This window comes from Dermacentor silvarum, chromosome 4 (assembly GCF_013339745.2).
Source record: "Dermacentor silvarum isolate Dsil-2018 chromosome 4, BIME_Dsil_1.4, whole genome shotgun sequence".
Lineage (NCBI taxonomy): Eukaryota > Metazoa > Arthropoda > Arachnida > Ixodida > Ixodidae > Dermacentor > Dermacentor silvarum.
In genome coordinates, this window is record NC_051157.2 from 139,886,686 (window position 1) to 139,907,697 (window position 21,012).

Below are 21,012 nucleotides of genomic sequence, written 5' to 3' on the forward strand. Positions count from 1 at the left end.
GTGAAGTCTTGGTGGACCCCGGCATAAAACACTTTCGTGTTAAAAAATCATCGCCCAAGCACTCCGTACAGATCGTTCACCAGCGAAGCTGAAACGTGCGGCCTCGGTGTTTTTGACTGGGTTAATCCCGACAGTTAATTAGAAGTCTTTCTCAATTATTGGTTCCGTATTTGTGTTTCTTAATGAGGTTCACACAATGAACACACATGTTCGGCTGCGATGGAGAGAATGACGTCACTGACGGTATATGCCCGCAGTCGCCGTTGTTGCATTGCCGCTTGCGATTTTCGTAGACGCATTGGCGTTTACGAACGATTGCATTCTTGGCACAGTGTCAAGCGCACTATCTTTTCACAGCATGCAAATGCTGCCGCCTTTTCTCCAAATACGATAGTCCGACAAGTTTGCCAGTGCATTGCTATGCGCATATGGGCTTGCCTTTGGCCTAGACAGTCTGTGGCCACGCTTTTCTTGCGATGCCTTTTATGCTATTCCTTTTCCCGCTTTTCCCGCTTCGTCAGTGGTCGGAGTGATGCTCCGCCTGCTTCATCAATGGTATCAGCTAATGCAACATGATTGGAACTCACACGACAAATAGCGCAAGTATCCAATGCAGTCTTTGCAACTTAGTGGCTTGGCTTGTCCTGCGGTTTAGGCGTGACCGGCAAGTACTAGGTCTAGGCTTTGCTACTTTCGGTTTCAAAGAAGCACCTGCAACATGGCGGACGACCATGCCGACAATGTTTCAAAATGAAAATATCTCTATTTCTGCTGAACTAAGAGATTCTTTGCGACGCACAAGTTTTTCCATTTTCATTGCTCGCTTCTCTCGCTCCCTCCCTTTGTGGATCGGATGTGCTTTGCGCCACTGCACCCAAAAACTCTCTCTATCTATCTCTGCCCCCCCCCCTGTTTCCCTGCGGTTCCACGGATGGCCAAGACTGCAATCCATGCTGCGCGAAAGCCAGTGTTGGCGGTCACTGTGAAAGTTCGTCTTAACTGAAGAGTACATGCAAACATATTATAAGCAGATTTCTTTAAAGCAAGTGCATGGAAAACCAACCAAACGTTCCCGCATTGTTCAGTATATTTGAGAATTCAGCTACACTGAGTTAGTTTTAACGGCAACTTACCGTAATTGAAAAATATTCGGATTTGTAAATAGCCATTCTTTGATTCGGGATTTGAAATTGCATAGCTTATTATTCAATTCATCATTTGACAGTTTTGATACTTGCGCACCCCTACTTTTTGAAAGACCTTATGTGAAAGGTGTGTGTTATTATGTGAATTCGTGCAGGACTGATGCAGGTGGTAGGCTGCTGGTGGATGTGCTGATGGAGGCAGTCCTGGAAAAGTCGGACGATGCCAACCCTTCCGGCCCCTTGAGGGGGCCCTACCCTCCGCATAGCCTCCAGAGGGCCACTGACCTTTACCTGCTGCGTGGGCTCGAACCTTGGATGCCACATGTCGTCACTTACTACCTCCTCTTGGACATCTCCAGTGTCATTGTCCTCGAATATCAAGAGGTACGAATCTTCAGTATGCATCTTCAGCTTCACTTCTACTTCGGAGATTTTTTAAAGCAAGGCTTTCTGCTTAACCCTTTGAAGGTCGAATTATTTCAAAAAAAAACTTTCCCAGATGGTCAAATTACTTTATTGCGGATATTGAATGTACAAAATGTATGAAGTCAGGAATAAATAGTGAAAAAAAAAATTATAAACAGTATTTTGATGTCGGCATCACTCAGAACTCCAAATGTTCAATAATATTTCAGAGTGTGGTATTCCTTGAAACACGGTTCTACGCACAGCGCCTTATCGCAGTGTGCACACCAAAAACGCGTGTCTGTTCTCCTCTTGGGGCGACGAGTTGTGTTGGCACACACATCACATCTCTGCGTGCGGCTGCCTTGGGCAGAGGTCTGAGGCACCCTCTCTGGGAAGTGGCCACTTTGCCATGCATCTGAAGAACTCCACGGAAACTCAGTAAACAAGGAGAGCGAGAATACCTCGTGAGCGGCGGTGATAAACAAGCTAAGAGCAGCGCCAGTCAAGGTAGAAATCAGCTTCCGCCGCATCTGCAAGAGAGTGCCGACAAAGAGAAAACTCACGTTTCACGCGCCTCCGTTGCGATCATTCGGCGGAACCGAAACTGCGCAAGCACGTTGCCGCAGAGAGCAAGAATACCTCGTGAGTGGCGCTGATAAACAAGCTAAGACAGCGCCAATCAAGATAGAAATCAACTTCAGCGCCACTGCAAGACAGTGCTGACAGAGAGAAAACTCACGTTTGGCACGCCTCCGTTGCGATCACGCGGCGAAACCGAAACCGCGAAAGGGGTGTTGCCGCAGTCTGCGCAACGCACGCACTGAAACTAGAAATCAGTTCTGTTCATCTCCGCAAGAAGGTAGCACAAATGTCAAACGCTTCTTGTAAGTCCTAAAAGGTGGCAGCACCTCCCGGTGAGCATGCATCGTCACTATGGCGCGAAATTGCAAACGGAGGATCGAAACCGTACCCGTACGGCAAAGACCTTGCGGGACAGAAAACCGCCGCCGTACAGATACGGCAAAAACCTTCAAAGGGTTAATGTGGTTTTCTCACTTGGCCTAGATATTTTAAACGGTAAGCTTTTTATCCCAACACGAGAAAAATGGTCCGTCAAAATCAGCTGGCAATCCTTTCAGAGAAGACCTGCAACAATTTATGAACACCGGTATGGTGCAGGTTATCATAAGAAAACCTGTACAGTTGCCATGCATTGCTGTCGTTAATAGCGGAGCCAAATTCTACGTATACATCTGTAATCCAGCCCGCTTACAGCTGTATGAATAATGAAGCTGCAAGTGGAGCTGGGAAATCGAATGAAATTGTAGCTGATGAAATGTCAAGATGGAGTCTGAAGAATAAAAACAAAAATAATAAAATGCAGTGTGCACAGTCATTATGCAAAAGTGAAGCTCTTCTAGCCTTACAATAGGTGAATGAATGCCACATTTTGCACTTATCACCTGCACTAAATATTCGGATAACTTAACAGTAAAGTCTCTGGGCGCAATTATATGTAAATTTCGTGTTAAGAAGTGGTTTCACAGCAGAGCAGAGTGGACTGCTGTGAAGCAACACCTCAAGACGAAATTCGCATATAACCTTAAGCACACATCAAGGCAAAGCTCTGCGCCATCCGAAGTTCTGTTGTCATCTAGGCTGTGTTAGTAGTCAGCGAATAGTTTGATGCACAACCAACAAAACTCTAACCACCATGGGCTGCGCTCGGTGGCAGTGTTTTAAAGGGATTTTGACCATGCAGATCTTAAGACACGCGGCCAACGGGGTGTTGTGCACGGCAGTAAATGCAAGACTAAAGGCATAAATAGACACGAAACATTCCGGTGTTGCTGTCACTCGCATACGATTTTGCTGACAAGACTATGGCGATGCAGACTCCCCCACTTTGCTTTGGTTGTACTCTAGTGCCGCGCTTGCTTTCTTGCAGCGCTTGCCGAGCTCCGAGAGTTGTTCGAACGAACTGGTGTGTGGCTAAGTACGTCTGAATTAACGAGAGTTTGTTTCGAATAAATAATGCGTACGCCTGCCAGGACCACCGAATGAGTCAGACTTATCAGATTTTCTAAATTAACTGAGGTAGAACTAACCTAGTTTTACTTTACTGAACCACAACACTGAGCAGAAGTCCATAGATGAGTTTCCTGTACTGGCTGGCCATACTGCCGGCATTGTAAAGAAATGTTGAACTTGCATTCTTACCTGAAAATTTCTGCATAACAGCACTGAAAATAAACTTTCCGTCAACCGCTGTGGTGGCTTAGTGGCTACGGCATTGCGCTGCTGAGCCCGAGTGTGCGGGATCAAATCCCTGTCGCGGTGGTGGCGTTTCATTGGGGGCGAAGTGCAAAAACACCCATGTACACCCATTGGGTGCACGTTAACAAGCTCCAGGGGGTCACAATTAATCCAAAGCGTACTACTGCGTACCTCATAATCAGTTCGTGCTTTTTGGCGCATAAAGCCCCAGAACGTAAACTTTCCATCTAGGCAAGTAAGGTGCCCACCCCCCTCTTTCTTTAAAAAAAATAAAAATTTCAACTTCTGGCTCTTGTGGCAAGGTTTTATGCAAAGACCACAACTCATTCACTTCAAGCCAAAAAATTTGTATTTGCTTCAAATTTGATTCGTACCTAAAATTTACAGTTCGCCTTCCCCTAATGTTGGGAGTTGCGCATCCGCAAATGGTGGCTGTCTTTGTTACTGAGGTTTCACCATTGTTGTATGCAATTACTTCTTGCGGGTTGTGCACGTGGATTTTTTTTTTTTTTTTTTTCCACGCTTTCCTGGATGTTGTAAAATTGTGGGTGCGGGTCATGTGTTGAAAAATACGGTACTATAAACGAACAGGTGAATGAAGAATAAATAATGCGACAGATAAGAAGAATGCTGGTAGTGCTTGTAAATATTCACTAAATCAATACCTCAAAGTCAGTCACAATCACAAACTGTAACCTATGTGTCCAGATCTATACCATTTTACTTGCAGCAAGGAGCGTATCCCATAAGGCCTCCTGCCCTTTGCAACTATGCGAAATCTCCAATATATGTATTGCAATAACAATGTTGCATGAAACATGATGGCTGAGCTTCACCATTGCTTCACCTCCTGTGATCTTCCAGGTCAAGGAAGAGCTGGAGGACTTTCCAGTCGTGTTTAACTTGGGGACTGACCTGCTGAGCATCGTCCAGGGCATCTGGTACCTTGACCATGGCAGACACAAGGTAACAGGCAGGGCAGCAACATTAAAAGCTGGGAACCACGCACTGCTTATGGACTACAAAGACTAAGCCACACATTGCAAAGCACACTTAAGGGGAGATGCAGGTATAAGATCACAAATTGCTGAAAACAAAAAGCGGTTTTGGGAAAACACTTGTTTCCACATCTGCTATGTCTATTTTACGCTGTGTCAAAACTACTTCCTGAAAATGCACTCTAAGTGATCTAAATTTTTTTTGTGTCAGTACGGATAAGGGAAACACCCACAAATTTGCTCAAGAACACCGAAATTCACAGAACAGTCTCTCGTCTTTTCCGCCAACGAGCGTCGCCATCTTAGTATCGTTCGGAAGCTCAGTTTCATCTTACCGTTCCCGCCCTCCTCGCCTATGATAGCCGCATAGGAAAAGCGCAAACATGAAAAAATTAGGGGCCTGTTATCACAAAGTTCGAGGTGCAAGCAGCCCTCCTACTGGCTCGGTGTGCCAACAGGTGCACCGACACTGCCACTGTAATGCTCGCTTGCTGGGCCATTTGCAAACCATTATGTGATCACATGGCGAAAAAAAGGAGGGGGTTATTACAAGGGTCAGACGAGCCAGTGATCGGATCGCACCGGGCTGAAAAAGTGGGTCAGTCTGTCACGGCAGTTTAGCGACAGCAAAGTAAAGCCCTGTGTTATCCAGTCACGCACTATGTTGACGATACAGGCGTCGCGCACGTGGTGTTTTACTTTGGAGACTACACAAAATATTCGCTGTGAATATTGTTCGTTTTCTTACCTACAGAATGCTTTCGAACGAAAAAAAGTAGCATCACCCCCTAGAGCAAGTCTTTGGCATTGGGGTCATGCTCTTACTTCTGTTGACCAGACAAAAACTTGGAGGACATGTAAGCTTCGCCTTTAAGAGTGGAATGCGACAGCATTCAAAGATCCCTGACTGCTTGTCACGCTTCCCGGCAACTGCAGCTTATGTAACCGTGATGTTTATAGGGAAACGCTAGCAGTGAACGCTATGCATGAAGGCGAGCTTTCTGGGAGAAACGCGCGCCCCCTGCATAGGCCAGTCCCGGGGGTAGCACACAGCTGTGCCAAAATGATTGCATCATTTTCAGGTTTCTGTTATTTTTTTTTTTTGCGCTTTTAATATTTCAGTCTAAGATATACCGTAAAAGGCATGTGCTGTGTGTGTTTTGTTTCATGACATTTGTTTGTGGGCTGTCATTGTCAAAATTCCAAGGAACAACTTTGTCGTGAATGTTAGACAAGGTATAAGCAACTTCAGTGCTAGAATGGTGTGGCAGTATAACCTGCATATACAGTCGCCGACCGATCTTCCGGACTTCGCGGGGATCGAAATATGGTCCGAAAAATCAACAGTCCTAAAAACATTTTCAGCCTAAAAAAGAAAATGTATTAGGCTTAGAGTGGCATAAAAAATATTTAATAATGCCCAGCCTCATACTACGCTTAGAGGTGATCAGATTTGCTTGGATTTACGCAAGACTGACGTCTCCGCATACAGTCGGCAAGAGCGTCACCGCGTTGCCACTGAGATCAAAGAAACGAGCGCTGTTACTTCGCACGTGGCCTCCGCGATCAGCTCCGGCAGCGCATCATTTGCTCCGGCCTTCTCATTCGGCAGGACCTTGAATAGAGTTGATTTCATTCATTCATTCCCATTCGGCACATAGCCCAGCGGAGAAGTGTAATCTTGCTAACTTTGCAACGGCTCAGTAACGGTGCGCTGCCGGAGCTGATCGCAGAGGCTATGCTTCGCACTATTTGGCTTTCGCGAAGGCATAGGAGGTGGCGCCGATCACACCAATGCGAAGCCACACACGTCTCCAAGGCGCGCACGCCATGTGCAAAGTAGCAACCGAACTTTAAAAAATAATAATAAAAAGGAATTTCACAAAGTAATTATGACGAAAGTTCTGACCGAATAAAAGAAAAAAAGTGCCGTCCACTAGAGCGTTTTGTCAGCTTAGGAAGAGCGGGTATGGCCTCCGAGACTGGAGGATGGCGTGCGCTCTCGTGCTTGGAGGCTATACAGCGGGCCACTGGAAGCCCAGCATGGGTAAGCCAGCGGAAAATCCAACATGGCAGCCACCAAGAACTGGTAACGTGGCTCGGAACGAGCTATTTAGTCGGGAAAATCGGTCGTGAAACTGCATTAGCTCTATGGGAACCCTGACGGTGCATTTATGAAGTCTGGAATATCCAACAAGTCCGAAAAATCAGTCGGCGACTGTATGGTATGCCATATAGAAGCCGTGGCATATACATATTCATACATATTTGAAAATTTTAACTCGCGGACTACTCCGCCGACACCGGATTTTCTGTGACATGGGGCCCTTAACACTGTCGCGTTAAAATTGCCAAAGAGCCTGTAGGAACTACCCATTAAACTTGTTTTCAACCTAATACTTTCTCAACCATTGTAGCTATCGAAAAACTAATTGTAGGTTTGAAATCGTCATGAAAAGTGAATCAAGTCTGAAGTTTCATTCATATAGAACCAAAAATTGAAAAAAAAAAATAGAGTCAACCAAGTGTCAACGCTAAAGAAGACAAGGTCGATGTCCATGATGGTTGAAATGAATCAGTAATCAAATGTTGATTATACGGCCACGATACGATTCATGCATTTGAGCGAGAAGGGCCTTGCAGGCTTCAACTGTTTTCTTGGTGCGAGCTTTAATTGGATGAGCTTCATGCACGTCGACACTCTCTCTAGCCCGTCAAGCGCAGGCAGCCTAGGTGCGCTTGCATTTCTTCTCTTCAGCATCGACCGCTGCCTTGCAATGCGGCGGTGTGTTACCGCTACGAATCCCTGGGTCAAGGTCGACCTTGACAATAAGAGCAGATAACATGCACCAAAAAAAGACAAATGTCTGAAGCCACAAGCACATAGATCAGACAAATCCATGCACTAACCATCATTAACGATCGCAGCGACAGTGTTCTCTCTGGTAACTGAAGCTCTGTGGTGCATCGCTCTCTCTCTCTGTGGCTTGGATCATGTAACGGCACACTTACGTTACATGGCATGCAGGAGGGAACGGAGAAGCTGCTGCATTCACATTCAGTGGCCACCTTGAGCATGCGGCCGTTGCTGAGCACCCTGTGGGCTCCCGTGGTGCGCCACCTGCTACGGTGTGGGCAAGCCCCGCTGGCCCTGCGCTTGCTTGACCACTTGAAGGCAGTCTCCACGTCCGAGCAGATGGCCCTGCAGTTGGACACCCTGCTGGCCAACAGGTGTGTGCTGTACTTGACACCTCATCTGACTGGGACACCATGTATTTCTATCCTCTATGTAAAGAAGCACGTTTATGCACAATTTCCGTATAACGAAATGTTGCTCACGGGGATGCCACTCGGTCGCACTTTCCGGACGGTGTCGTTTACATGCGCTTGCACTTGGGAGTAGTTCAGGTGTTCACCTCAAGCGAGGCAGTTGCGGTGTCTACGGCAAGGAATGTAAAAAAGAAACATTACGCTTTATGGGGGAAACAGAGCTTCTTCTTTGTCAGTGGTTTTCTCGGTGTTAGCGGTTCGTTTACGCCCACCATTCTATATACAGTGGTGCGTGGCGGTGGAATCTATGGAAAATAGCAGCAACGTGGGTGGAGAGCCAACAGCGACGTTTTCATGGATAGCTCATACAGTGACAACTGATAAACTGATGGGTTGATGGGCGAAATGGTTAATTTCTGGGCTTTCACTATAACGACCTTTCAGAATAACAAACAATTTACTGTGGTCCCCTGAAGTTCGTTATATCAAGATTTCGCTGTGCCCACTTATCAAATTAAGTCGCAAGTAATACTGGGTGCGCCGCAGTCTATCTAGCGAGGTGTCAATATGTGACAGTGAGTACACATACTTTTTAGCTACGTTGTTTAGCTTTCGGTAGTCAATGCAGAAGCATAGCGTTCCCGCTTTCTTTTTGACTAGAATGACCAGAGACAACCATGAACTGTTTGAAGGTTTGATAACGCCATCTTCAAGCATCTCTTTTACTTGTGTACGAATCGTTTCGCGTTCTTTGGCCATCACGCCGTAGTCACTTGCGTATCAGGCATGCGTCGTCACATGTGATGATCCTGCGTCTTGTAATTGAAGCCCTGGCGTACCTTAGACGAACTTGCGAAGCACGCCCTGAACTCAAGCAAGAGCTCACGCAGTGCTTCCTGGTTGTCTTTCGATAGCTCGGAATTAATGTCAATGCTGCCCAGTCACTTGTCAGTCATCCCTACTACTTCGGAGGCAGAACTTTCAGCGGCGGAATCACAATGTTGTCATGTGACTTGCCGTCACACTCGTCGATTGCTCAGTGCTTTGCAGATGCCATCTGCCAATGCTCGCGACATATCGAAAATGGCAAAGCCTCCCACGCATTGCTTATCCATCGCGCGACCATGTGGCGCTACTTCGTAGACTTGTGCTTCGCTTGATGCGACCCATGGTTTCGTATTGCTGCCATGGCGTAGTGCGATGGCCACAGCATGTTCTAGCAGCGCATGTGTCAACTGCGATGCGCACTGTCGTCGGAGCTACGGTACCTGCCTACACGTAATCATTTCAGTTTAAAGCGCAGATCGAAAAGAATCGCGCTAAAGTGCGTCACGATCCCGAAAATAACACGACACGTTTTAAGGATGAAACTTTTTTTTAAAATAGAAAGAAAAAAAGCTCGCGTTATACAGTCGAATCCCCCTACAACAAATGCCGCTACAACGAAATTTTCGCCACAACGAAGATTTTTCAATTCTCCCCGTCAGCTGCCCATAGAAAGTAATACAAAAAAATTTTCTTCATAATGAATGTGTTTTCTTTGGTATTTCCGCTTCAACAAACTTTTAGACAACGAAACTGGGACTGAATTGAAGTTAGAGCTGCCGGAATAGTCAAATTAGAAGGCCCTTCCAAAGCTGTAATGATCTTATGTCCGCCTGAACGAGGTTTTTGCAAGCGAAATCAAGTTAAAAGTACCGATTTACACTGCTGCAATTCATAGCCACACGTGGTTGTCACGCGCCTGAGCGACACTGCACGGGATTGCCACAATCGCTGCCGTTTTCTACGGTGTTTGTGTGTCCGGTTAAAATGGCTACGCCAATGAAAAAGCGTAAATTTCTCTCTCTCGAGAAGGCACATATGATCGCCGAGGCAGAAAGCGGAAGGCGAAAATTGTGCAGTTTCGACCGAAAGGCGAGGCATCGATTGCGATAGCAGTTTAGTAGACAGCTGTACGAACTAAGGATCGTAGTTTTGTCGGCTGTATAAACTTGTAAACATTCGCTTACTAAATTACCAAGCACGATGTCACGCGCACACAGGTAAACATGAACACATCTCGCTCGATGACCACATAAACTCGGGTCGCAGCAATAGCAGCGATAGCAGCAATAGCAGCGAGCGAATTGACCTCTGTGCCGTCTCTCACTTCAACGCAAACTAAACGTTGAAAGCACAGCGCACACGACTCTACCGACACTAGTTGCCCTTTGCCCACATCGCAGATCGCTTTGAAGCTTTGAAGATTAGGCCCGCACGGGCACACACTTTGTGCATGGCACAGATTGCTTTCAAGATACGGCGGCCGCGCTGCCGCCGCTGTTCTCAACATTATGCCAACGTCTCATCATCTGAGGAAAATGACAACCCGCTAGACACACTGACACCGGCGACTGCTTTGAAAGTAACGGATCCTTTTGACCTCATCTTAAAAATTATCAGAGCCCACCACAATGACACTGTGATGGCTCTTTTAACGGACTCTGATACTCACGTATTGCCTTTGCTTGCCATGAAGCGTAAGAAATCCAGGCTGACCGACTTTTGGAAATAAAACTTCCGGTAAGCGCAAGCTTGCCAAGTTTGCCGACTTTGTTATAAAGATGCAATGAAATTGTGATAATTCAAACCGCTTCATTGCGATGGTGCATGTGCCACAAAATGAGTGTTTCGCGATCGGCCGTGCACGCGCGTTGAGTTAGGCGTCGGCTGCAATGTACGAAAAAAGTTGCAGTTTTACCCGAAAGGCGAAGCATCAATTGCGATAGCAACCGGCTGCAGCCGCTCAAAGTACAAGTGCACAGTTGCAGGCAGAGTAGAAGGCGCCCCCTCCCTCCCGTGCTGCCTTCCCGCTTTCCTCCTCTCGCGTGCGAGATGGAGTCGCCAGTTCCCCTTGAGCCTTTGAAGCCACAGCACGTCGCCCCCCTCCCTCGCTCCCATTCCCCTACGGCCCTTTACGCGACGGTCGTGTTTGCTCTACGCCGTGCGTTCGCTCTCCGTGAAAGCGCACGTCCCTTGCGCGCTTTCACTCGCACATACGGCGCGCGGCGACGATTTTATCACCCTTGGACTTTATACGGAACCTGACGGCGACGGCAGAAATCCGCTTGGAGTGTCCATATAGTGGCTATCACTATAAAATGCTGTAACAGCAGCGTGAAATGTATTCTCTCGTGAAGTTAACACTTTATTGACCGCCTTCGATACGTCTCAACCTATGCCCCCACACCATCGCGAAGATTTCCCGGACGATGGTTTCGATTTCGTTCGCGACTTTGCCGTTTGGCGTACGTATATACATACTAATTTCGCGTCAACGAAGTTCCTCCACAACGAAGTTTTTCTCGTGTCCCGTGAATTTCGTTGTAGCGGGACTCGACTGCATTCGGGTCACGAACCCGTATATAGTGCAAGGCAAGTTTTGAACACGAAAATTTTTGTTAAAAAGCTCGCGTTATATTCGTGCAAATACGGTACTTTGCTTTCGCTATCAATACTTTGCCGCTGCAACTTTTTTATTTCATTCATGCACCCTGAGCAACCATTGCCACCTGTTTGCAGGCGAGTGGTTGATGCCCTCGAGCTGGTGCGTAGGCACAGCCATCTCTCCAGCCTGGATCAGCTGCTTGGCTGCATTGTTGCAATGGCCAGAAAGGGTAAGTGCATGGGGGGAGAAGCGTAAACTGCTCAAATTTGGAACAGGGCAGGCCTGTAGAATGCTCTCTTAGTGCTGCTGTGGTACATCATTCGGACAAAAACAAAAGTATTGCATTTGTTTCAGCCAGCTGGTAGAAACATAGCTAATGCACTTTTTCGGTGTTTCATTGTTTATTACCTTTCATATTTGCACAGTATTTGGTTTCGGGAAAATGCTATGATACTGCTACGTTATATGTAAGAAAATGCTACTTTACTTCTATTTAAATCTTTACAAACAAAACTCGTTGACGTTACCCTTGACAACGACGCAGCGGGGGTCAAAAGATTCTTTTCACTCAACTCTGTGCCACCTGCACTCTCATGTTCTTGTAGTTTCTGTATTGCATAATACTGCACTTGTTTTCCTGCCTCGCGAAGCTTGTAACAAAGAGGCAACCACATGCACGTAATATTAAGCGACGCAATAGTTAGACCCTGTCATACTGTCGCATCTCGCTCTGGGACAACTACATATACATGGGCGCGGCATCAAGAAAAAAAAAGTAGTGACAAACTTACATAGTTGTCTGAATCAACAAGATAACGAGGCCAATGTTCCAACCAGAGGGTACTAGATCTAGTTTAAATGTGCTGTAATGCCAGTAAAACTTTGCGTCTTGCCACCAGCGGTCAAGGGTGTGGCGCCATCTGTCATCTAGGAATTAAAACACTTTTCGTGACTCTATGACCTCGGAGACTGGTGCGCACACGATCTCGGATTCTTTGTACTCAGTGTGAGATAAGACAACGCAAAAACTGATTTTATCACTTATTTCTTGCGGTTACAGCGGATGGCAAGTAGCAAGGGCAAATTTGAATCTAGGCGGGAACAATGGTTGCTGTTACACAACCATATGGTAACGGGCAGACCGCCGCGTGAACTTTAGGACAAGCTAAATTTCTGCAAGCAGCAGAAAATTTCGTGCCCATGCGATGGCTTGGGATGCTGTAGGCTGTGGCCTCACTTGGTTTCTGGCATCGCTTTTTGTGTTACATGCAAGAAAAAAAAAACTTAGCGTTGTCTGTAGGGCGCCGTTTTACTCATCGACGGCAGCACAGTGAAGTCCACTTATAACGATGTCGAGAAGAACGAAAAATTCAATCGTTATAACCGATCATCACTATATCTGGCCTGCCGTAAAAAAAAAAGAGAGAGAGAAGAGAAAAATGGTTACAGTGGAACTTCGATTATACGTCCCCTGGTTATGCGACGGCCCGCATTTTACGACGAATTGTTTGGTCCCGGCAAAACCCCCGTAGAAATAATGCATTAAAAACCTCGATTATACTACGCAATTTTACGCCGACTCCGCCTCGTCCGACGCCTCCTTTTTCTCGGTACCGTCCGAGAAAAAAAAAAAGGAAAAAAGCCCTAAGCAGACGCAGGCTGGCGCGTAAACACACTGCAGCTGGCTGATTACGGGTGTGCAGTACCGTATTCATCCGAGTGCAGCGTGACTGAACGCGGAAAAAAATTAATGTCGTCGTTTCACCTGAAAGGTGAAGCAGCGAGTGCCCTAGCAAATAAGCAGACAGCTGTACAAAGTAAGGATAGTAGCTTTATCGGCTGCATAAACTTGTAAAGATTCGCTTACTAAATTAACAAGCACAGTGTCACGCGCGCACAGTTTAGCACGAACGCATCTCACTTGATTACCTTGGAAACTTGCTGTCATAACGCTGGAGTAAGGAAGCGTGGCACCAGCAGCGAGCAAATTGACTTTTGCGCTGTCTCTCGCTTCAAAGCGAACTAAACATTGAAAGCACAGCGCATACTAAGCTATCAGGCACTAGGCGCACTTTTTCAACATCGCAGATCGTTTTGAAAAGGAGGCCCGCGTGGACGCACATCTTTCGCACGTCGCACATCGCTTTCAAGATACGGCAGTATGCCGGTCACTTGTAGCAACGTACAAACCGGCTACACCGCTAAATTCAAAAGCTACATAATATACAGGAAAGTTACAGATTGGCGACGTATCAAGGGGAGCTTAATACATGGAAGTCAATGTAGGATTTCGGTCGGGACCGCGAAAACGCGATGTAGCAGGCGGGAAGAAAACACAGCAGCGAGGAACGTATCAACAGGGTTCCACTATTAGGAATTTTTTTCTGCTAAAATTATGAATTTTTTCTTGATTTTGCGTATGTTTTGATAATACGAATTTTGGGTGATACGAATATTTCACTCGGCCCCACGAGATTCGTATCACCGAAATTTTACTGTATATCTGAAAATATATTGTAGTATGCGGATATGCTGTAATGGGTGTGTATTGAGGTTCACCGGTCTTTGTGTTGAACATTATGTGAGGCCATAACAAAGTTCATGACAAAGTAATTGGGATAATGACGTATTGTGGCGCTGTTTCATCAATGTTATAACAAGGTTTAGTTAAATTCTCAATAAAGCCTTTAGTTAAACTAAAACTGATTTGTTTCCGAGTGCACATGATAAGAGTGGGAACGTTTTACATCACCATAAACTGCACAAATCCTACAGCTACCCACGAGCCACGCAGACAAGGACGCACAAAAAGCTTCATGCTACACTTTTGCCACCCCTGAAACGGAGTTGCATGTTTCGGGGGAGTGGGCAGAACACGCAAGTTAATGTGTGATGCCGTGATAGATTGGATGAGTTGATAGTGCTTTTCTTTTTCTTTTCGCAGCACCTTCGTTGGAGGCACGCACACTGTTTCAGGAGTTTTTGCGGGTGCCCCTGTCAGCTGCTGAGGAAGAGCAGCTGATCAATTTTTTCTGCGAGCTGGCTGACCCCACGTGGATGTGCCATTTGATTCTGCACTTCCTGGAGTGCAAGCGGCCACATGCGGCAGTCACGCTTACTGCGGGTCTCCGCGAGCTATTCCGGGAGGGCAAAGCACATCGGGTGAGCTCAAGCAGCCGCAGCGGATGAACCGTGTTCTTGTAGATTTGCGCACAAACACTGCCAGAGGAATAGCTGCTGCCATTGTAGTTCATTTCATCATAGAAGTGGTGAGTAAGGGGGAGCGTTGAACTGGAATTGACTCTACCAAGAAAGGACTTTTGACTTCATTCGTTGTTCTCTATAGGCGGTTTTGTTGTTGCCCAAGTGTGCCACAGCAGCCTTCAACAGCGGCTAGTTTCTCGACATTGAAAGCTAATGTGATAATTTATGATGTAATTTCTTGGATGTCTTGTTTATGTTTTAACAGCAACAATCACTGCAAGTGAATGATCTGTGTTGAATGATCTGGGCTGAAGGAGGACAGTTGGAGGTGAAACTGTGTAGTGTCATTTATTGAAGCTGTGGAAACTATCCCCAGTACGAGTAATATGAGAAGCCAGAAACACACTTGACCTTTTACAACTACGCTTTCTGATGCTACTAGAAGCACTTACTGCAAGTGCAAAAAGGCATCTGTGCAGTTTGCTAGATAAATAGAAGTCTAATCAGGATGAAACATTGCAAGAATGTGGGCTGCATTGCGTATTGTCTATTGAAATTATCTTGGACCATTGTGGCATACCATTCGCTGTTGAAATTATCTCGGATTATTGTGGGACTGATAAGTACAGGCAAACCTTGTTATAACAAAATGCGATATAATCAAACAATCGCTATAATGGATTACGTTAAAATTTCTCTGAAATCTATGTACAGATTCATATTTCAGTACTTGTAATATTGGATATAACGAAGTAATGGGTTTAACAAAGTAATTCTTGCTGCTCCTTCAAATTCATTATAATGAGATTTTACTGTAGTTACCGCTCTCTTCAACATCACATAGTGTCTGCTAGAACATTTTAAATTATTGTTGTAAGAAGAGATACAGAGTGGATACATTGCAGAACATACAAAGTTGAGGGGCATTCGAGGAACTCGTGTAAGAAATGATCAGTTCCAGTAATTGTGAAACGAGAGCTGTACAGAAACTAAAAATTGATCCACAATGAAACTTTGCAGTAATACAGGGAACATTCAACAGGATCTATTAGAGGTGTTCAAATAGTTATTGTTTAGACGAATGGAATGAAAATAGAATAGTGCCAGAGGCAAACCAAATTAAATATGGAATTTGTATGTTTGTATTTTTTGAAACGTTTACGAAAAGCAAGCTTTTGCTGAAAAGCTGATCAGTAGTGGTGAATTTTTAAAAATAACTCGACATTTTACTGCAATTTCTGCAACTTTGCTTATCTCGAAAATCCGTTTGTCTCAAAATTTTATACAGTTTTTACTTACGAGGTATTACTGTGTGTGCCCAATGGTATGCACAACTTCAAATATGCAATGAAGGCTACGGCTCCGTGGCCCGCCAAACCGATACGCAGCCGCATATACAATGAAAATTCAATAAAGCGACAGCAATAGACTCTCCGGCACGTTCAACACGCAACTTTTTAGCACCTGACGCGACAGCCGTTACGATAGCGTCCTTATGTTCCAATGTGATGGCCTTTTGCTTCCACTTTTCACTTGGCCCGTGTCCCATGTCCCGTGCAGTTGGGGCCACGTAAAAGATTCCTTGGTGGTCAAAGTTAATCTGGAGTCCCCAGCATACAGCCGACAGAGGTTGGCACAACTAGGCGCACCCTCGGATGCGCACAATTTCGGAAGGTGGGCCTAGCTTCGCCAGCTACGTGCTGCAGCGAGAGAGAGGTGCGTTAAGATAAGAAAGAAGGGCTGTTTGTACACCGCCACGGTGTGTACGGCGGTGAGAAAAACCAGTGTTGCCCGATGACGTACATAGTAATTTTAAACTGACATGCCAAACGAGTACAGAATGCGGCAGGAAACGATATGCTCGGTGCGCAGCGGTCGGTATATTTGCTTTTGGAGATGAATATAGTTTATTATATCCAGTCGCAGAACAATTTTAGTTCGTTAAAGGGTCCCTGAAATGGTTCGGACAAATTTTGTAGACGTGTAGGGGGCAACTACAGTAAAACATTCGCGTCACAATTTAAGTGAAGCGTCTCATATTAGGAGAGCTACGGACGATTACAAGTTACCCTCCTCCCTAGCCATGCATTTCCTCCTCATCTCGCTCGCCGAGTGATCGGGGATAAGCTCCGCCTTCGCTGGCTCTATGTCATGTTGTGACGTACATTGTCGTCTACTTCCGGTTGTCTTGGAGCCAGCGCGCGAAGGCTCACCAACCTCTCCGCTAGCCGCCCGGCCGTCGATCCCCAGCGAGAGCGATCAAGCAGCGTGCGTTGCGAGCGTTCTGTCGCAGCGCCGAGCGTGTCCGGTATTCCGGTAACCACAGGTGGGCTAGGTGTTTTGACGGATATCCAGATGCGTAAACTAAAGCCCCTTTACACTGTAGCCCCTCCATACCGCTGTGATGAAGGAGCTTCACGTACGTGAGCAGCCTGATCGGCATGCAGGGTTCAGCCATCTGGTGGCGCAGAGCTCAAACAGCCAAATACAGATCAAATATTCCTGTAACCAAGTGTAAAACATTTGAAACATATAAAAAGACGTGTTCTAGATTACGCTCCTGCCAAAAATTTGAGCCAGCAGCAAAGTAGAAAAAACTTGGTTACTGCTATATTAGCTGTGTGTTTGGTTCAGCTTTGTGCCGCCAGGTGGCTGCACCGTGCAAGCAGTTCACGTTTGCCCCTCCGTTCATCACGTAAAACGTGGTAAAACGGCCAGTACACTTACGCTTGCGTTCACCTGAATACCGGACAAGCTAAATTCTATTGTGGCAATCCTTCGACGTGATGTGACAGCTGCAAACACGTAGATGCTGGCGCCGTTTGGATACCGTCAGTCCGATGCGCTGCAGCCACTGCGCTCGTCTGCTGCCTCGCAGCGGGGCACGATGTCGCAGCTTGACATGTCACCGATCGTTATGTTTGCAGCCCACAATGCAAGGGCGAACCATGGTGCTTGCGAAAAGAAAGAACAAGACCAATACTGACCACGCAGCTCTCGTCAACACGGAGCACGTTGTAACACAAGCAGACGACACTTGCTGTGGGCCGGAAGTGCTTTTTGTGTAGTGATACATGTCCTTGTGCATTCTCTTTCTGTTACTTTCTTTTTATAGAAACAAATTAACTAACATCTAAACTATTACGAACAACATTTGTTCACCATAATGTTGGAAAAATTATCGATGACGCGCCCTGGGCAGCCAATCGGATAGCTGGCCCAGTGACGTATTCTGGGCAAAGCACGTCATTTGGGCAAAAAAATCAGCCGCTTGGCATGCTGCAATCGGTAGCGATGTACATTTTTAAAACCTTACAATAAATTATACGCTTTACGTGGAGCGCCTAGATGCGTCAATTAATGATCAGAAGGACCTACTCTAACGACTCAGTACGTTTGTACACAATCGTCAAAATCGTTTCAGGCTCCCTTTAAAACGAGGTTTAAAATATGTGAATCGCTATATTTCAAGGGCAATTGCATTTACTTCATTATATTCCGTTTCATTATAACGGGGTTGAAGTGTACTTTGCCAGATTAGAATGAAATTTATTGTACTTTTGCTTCAGTTTTATGTATGATTGCACACAGTTTACATTTTTAAGTATCCGAAAAGTATTGCAAAAGTATTTATACTTACGAATAGCGGTGATTCAATTTGAAGACCGAATCAAGTATGACACGAGTCTATTTGTTATTATGAAGTTTCAAATATTCAAGCGCCCTTAATGTCTATGAAAAAAATCAAGTGTAGGGCTCCGAGTGCGCACACAAAATGCATACAGCAGGACTCATTAAACTGCCACATAAAGAGGTAAAAATAATTTTAGGGCTGTTACCATAGCCGGGGAAATGAGGGTCTCAATCTGAAACATTTCTCTGCTTTAGTTTAACTCTTCCGCAAGGCAGAAAGTGTTGCTCGCATACTGCAGTACAAAATTTTGCAGGGCGCCAATATATTTTAGGGACACATCTTGCGCGATAAGCCAGTTTCAGGCAAGTCACTGGCTTATAAAATTTGAACACAGCCTAAACGCTGGAAAGAGGGTGTAAAGTCGAAAATTGACGGTTTGAACAAGTACTTCAGAGAAGCGCTACCCACCGTGGTGGCTTAGTGGCTGTGGTGTTGCGCTGCTTAAGCACGAGGTCGCAGGATCAAATCTTGGTCGTGGCGGTTGCATTTTGATGGGGACGAAATGCAAAAACACCCATGTCCCGTGCATTGGGTGCACGTCAAAGATCCCTTGGTGGTCAAAATCAATCCGGAGTCCCCCACTATGGCATGCCTCGAAATCAAATCATGGTTTTGGCACGTAAAACCCCATAATTCAATTGAGTTCAGAGAAGCACACCGTTCAGTGATGTTCCGCACTGCTCACTGTCACTTTACTAATCAAAAATTCCTTGCCAAGCTTGTTGGCTGGATGGCAAACACCGACGAGGCCGACATTAGAGCTCGCACCTTTTGGTCAGCATGAACGCACTTCAACACAGCTAAACTGGTTCAAGTAGGTCTTTTTTTTTACATGACGGCAACACAAAATTCCTGCGAGTGGCCAGACTTAGACATGTCTGCATGTGCTCGAAGAACGAGGACTCTCTGTGGAGATCAAATGACTGAGGTGACCTGCAAACACCTGTTCTTGCGCAGTATGGCTGAGATGCCGTTGTGCCAAAAAACGCCAAGTGCACACACAACGTTACCTGTGAGTGTGCCACATCAGCGTTTCTATTTTACTAAGGGCTTTGCTGTCCTAGACATGAATTGGCATCCAAAAATGACGAGTGTGCCGCCATAAAGCAGGCAAGGGAGATAAGCTATGCATAAGTAAGGCCTTAGAGCAGTGACAGAGGCAATGTGCAGCATGTGAGCACAGACTCGCTTGTTGCACGTGACCTCGCTCTCTGTTGTCTGCTGCGAGGTGGGATGCCAGTACGAGTCGACTGAAGCAGTAGATTGGAGGTTTTTGAGCAACTTGCAGTAAGGAAGGGCTCAGCTGCTATGGTGCTCTGCTTGTGAGCAACCGGGTCATGGACTCAACTCCCCGCTGCATTCTGATGGGGGCGAAATACAGAAACGCTTGAGTACTTAGGATTTTGGTGCAGGAGGTAACCATCCCTCGGGCTTGGTGGAAAAACATCGTCTGTGGATAACATACGCTTAGCAAACTTGCTCACGGTTAGCAAACTTGCTCACGGGCACACCGTCTCATGCTAATTCCACGCTCAATACACAATGTGAAATACTAGTGTCATTGAGCACACCATTCATGTGAAACTGCTATACTTGTTTCTGTTTCTTCTCATGTCTTCTAGACATACTCCTCGGACGTGCGCGAACAAGCATTTGCCACGCTGGAATTGGTGCAGGGCTTCATGCGGCTCGTGCCACTGCCAGCATCGCAGCTCAACGCAGCGGCACGCAGGCGGAGCCAGTCAGGTGAGAGCTGGCGCGAAGGGTTTGGCCGAAGACTAAATATCTTGGTCACAAACTATGCTAGAGCTAAGGGACTCGAAATTTTTATTACTCCAGCAGAAACTTTGGTTTGAGGAAGAAAAAAAAAGGAGCAATGGTGGGTGGTCTTTTTCGTGTCTCATCATAATGTGCTCTTGACATTCATTACTGAAGGGTCCACTTACTAGCTCAAATGAACACTCTTTGAACAGATGCCAAAGTCATACATTGCACCCTCTTTTTGTTTTTATTTTTTTATTGGGTGATGCGATATACAGTTAAACCTGGATATAACGAAATTGACAAATTCCCTAAAAACTTCGTTATAAAGAGGATTTCATTATATGCAGGTTCGGCACGAAAATTCGAAAAAGAAACGCTTACTGTATTTACTCGATTCTAACATGCTCTCGATTGTAACGCGCACCCGTTTCCCGTGACCAAAAGAGAGGGGGGGGGGGAATCTTTTACAGTACCACACACCTCATACTTTCATACAGAAATACAACTATCACTCAAGATTTACTCCCAATACACTAAAGTTGCGATGAACAAAAAAAGTCCCAGTTTCACGCGAAAGGCGAAGCATCGATTGCGACAGCAAATTAGCAGACAGCTATACGAAGTAAGGATAGTAGTTTTGTCGGCCGTATAAACTTGTAAACATTCGCTGTTTAACTAAATTGGTAGACTAATGCCTAAGCACACGTACTACAGCACATGGTCGAAGCTACGGGAGCTAGGCTCCAAGTGCGTAGGAGGCGGCCATATTGAAATGCCGATGGCGATATGGTAGCGCAAATTTAGGGTCGTACTCGATTCTAA

General features: G+C 45.9%; 1 protein-coding gene across 1 annotated transcript in view; it reads left to right on the forward strand.

Moving 5' to 3' along the window:
* LOC119450677 (protein ELYS-like) overlaps positions 1-21,012 on the forward strand; it is a 128,883-nt gene that overhangs the window by 69,217 nt on the left and 38,654 nt on the right. The window contains 6 exon segments of the mRNA XM_049666127.1: positions 1,301-1,529; positions 4,695-4,796; positions 7,857-8,059; positions 11,663-11,757; positions 14,473-14,690; positions 20,049-20,172. Of these exon segments, the coding sequence (XP_049522084.1) occupies positions 1,301-1,529; positions 4,695-4,796; positions 7,857-8,059; positions 11,663-11,757; positions 14,473-14,690; positions 20,049-20,172 (971 nt within the window).